General features: G+C 52.3%; 1 protein-coding gene across 1 annotated transcript; it reads right to left on the bottom strand.

Moving 5' to 3' along the window:
* Positions 1 to 630: 630 nt before the first annotated feature.
* On the bottom strand, positions 631 to 1,152 carry LOC114071593 (olfactory receptor 14J1-like; the record flags this gene model as incomplete). The annotated part of the gene is made up of 1 exon (XM_027909438.1): positions 631 to 1,152. A coding segment is annotated over exon 1 (522 nt), but the record flags the coding sequence as incomplete, so codon positions are not given.
* Positions 1,153 to 1,380: the final 228 nt, after the last annotated feature.

The following is a 1,380-nucleotide window of genomic DNA, read 5'->3' as shown; positions in this document are numbered from 1 at the left end:
CAGAAGGTCCCACAGCATCCTGGAGATGCTGTCAGGGAGGCCAGCTCTGCTTCACAAGTTGCCAGTGCCTGTCCCTGCCTGTGCTCAAAGGGCTCCCACCCCCAGGACTGTGCTCAGAGAGCACTCAGGCCTTGCAGCCAGAAAGGGGCTCCCAAGGACAGTGTGGAAGTGGAAAGAGCAGCTCTGCAAAGCCCAAGCTCTGCTGCTCCCTGGCAGTGCTGCTGTGCTGGGATCCTTGTGCCCTTGCCCTTTGCAAATCCCCCCTGTCCTGCAGTGTGCTGTCCTTTAGGAACAGCTAAGAAGAATAATCTTTGAGAAAGAAAGCACTGCAGGGTCCTTTATTTTGTTTAAATATTCAGAGAGCACAATTCATCATTTATAAATCTCTTGGTCGTATTCAGTGGGTGGACACTAAATGAGAAGACAGATACATAATTCTATTTAATTGAACACAAAATTATTGCAGGAAGAACTTGAAGACCACTGTGGAAAACCTTAGCAGGAAGGCTGAGCCACTAAGGAGTCTCCTTCTGAATGCTACAAACCAGAAAACAGGCACTTTATTCCTCCTGAAAAGCATCCAGTCATTATTTTCCTTATGGCATCCTTGAGCTCCTGGTTCCTCAGGCTGTAGATGAAAGGGTTCAGTGCTGGAGGCACCACCGAGTACAGAACTGACAGAGCCAGATCCAGGGATGGGGAGGAGATGGAGGGGGGCTTCAGGTAGGCAAATGTTCCAGTGCTGATAAACAGGGAGACCACAGCCAGGTGAGGGAGGCACGTGGAAAAGGCTTTGTGCCGTCCCTGCTCAGAGGGGATCCTCAGCACAGCCCTGAAGATCTGCACATAGGAGAAAACTATGAAAATTAAACAACCAAACACTAAACAGAAACTAAGGCCAAGAAGGCCAACTGCCCTGAGGTAGCCTGAGTGTGAGCAGGAGAGCTTGAGGATCTGAGGGATTTCACAGAAGAACTGGCCCAAGGCATTGCCCTGGCACAAGGGCAGGGAAAATGTACTGGCTGTGTGCAGCAGAGAATACAGAAACCCAGAGGCCCAGGCAGCTGCTGCCATGTGGGCACAAGCTCTGCTGCCCAGGAGGGTCCCGTAGTGCAGGGGTTTGCAGATGGCAACGTAGCGGTCGTAGCACATGATGGTCAGGAGGCAAAATTCCGTGGAGATGAAGAACAGAAAGAAAAAGACCTGGGCAACACATCCTGTGTAGGAGATGGTTGTGGTGCCCCAGAGGGAGTTGTGCATGGCTTTGGGCACAGTGGTGCAGATGCAGCCCAGGTCTGTGAGGGAGAGGTGCAGCAGGAAGAAGTCCCTGGGGGTGTGCAGGTGCTGGTCGCAGGCTACGGCGCTGAGGATGAGGCCGTT

The sequence above is a fragment of the Empidonax traillii genome, unplaced genomic scaffold, assembly GCF_003031625.1.
Source record: "Empidonax traillii isolate 1590-97213 ecotype Southwest subspecies unplaced genomic scaffold, ASM303162v1 scaffold2130:size36729, whole genome shotgun sequence".
In the NCBI taxonomy this organism is placed as follows: Eukaryota; Metazoa; Chordata; class Aves; order Passeriformes; family Tyrannidae; genus Empidonax; species Empidonax traillii.
This window is presented reverse-complemented; position numbering and strand designations above follow the sequence as displayed.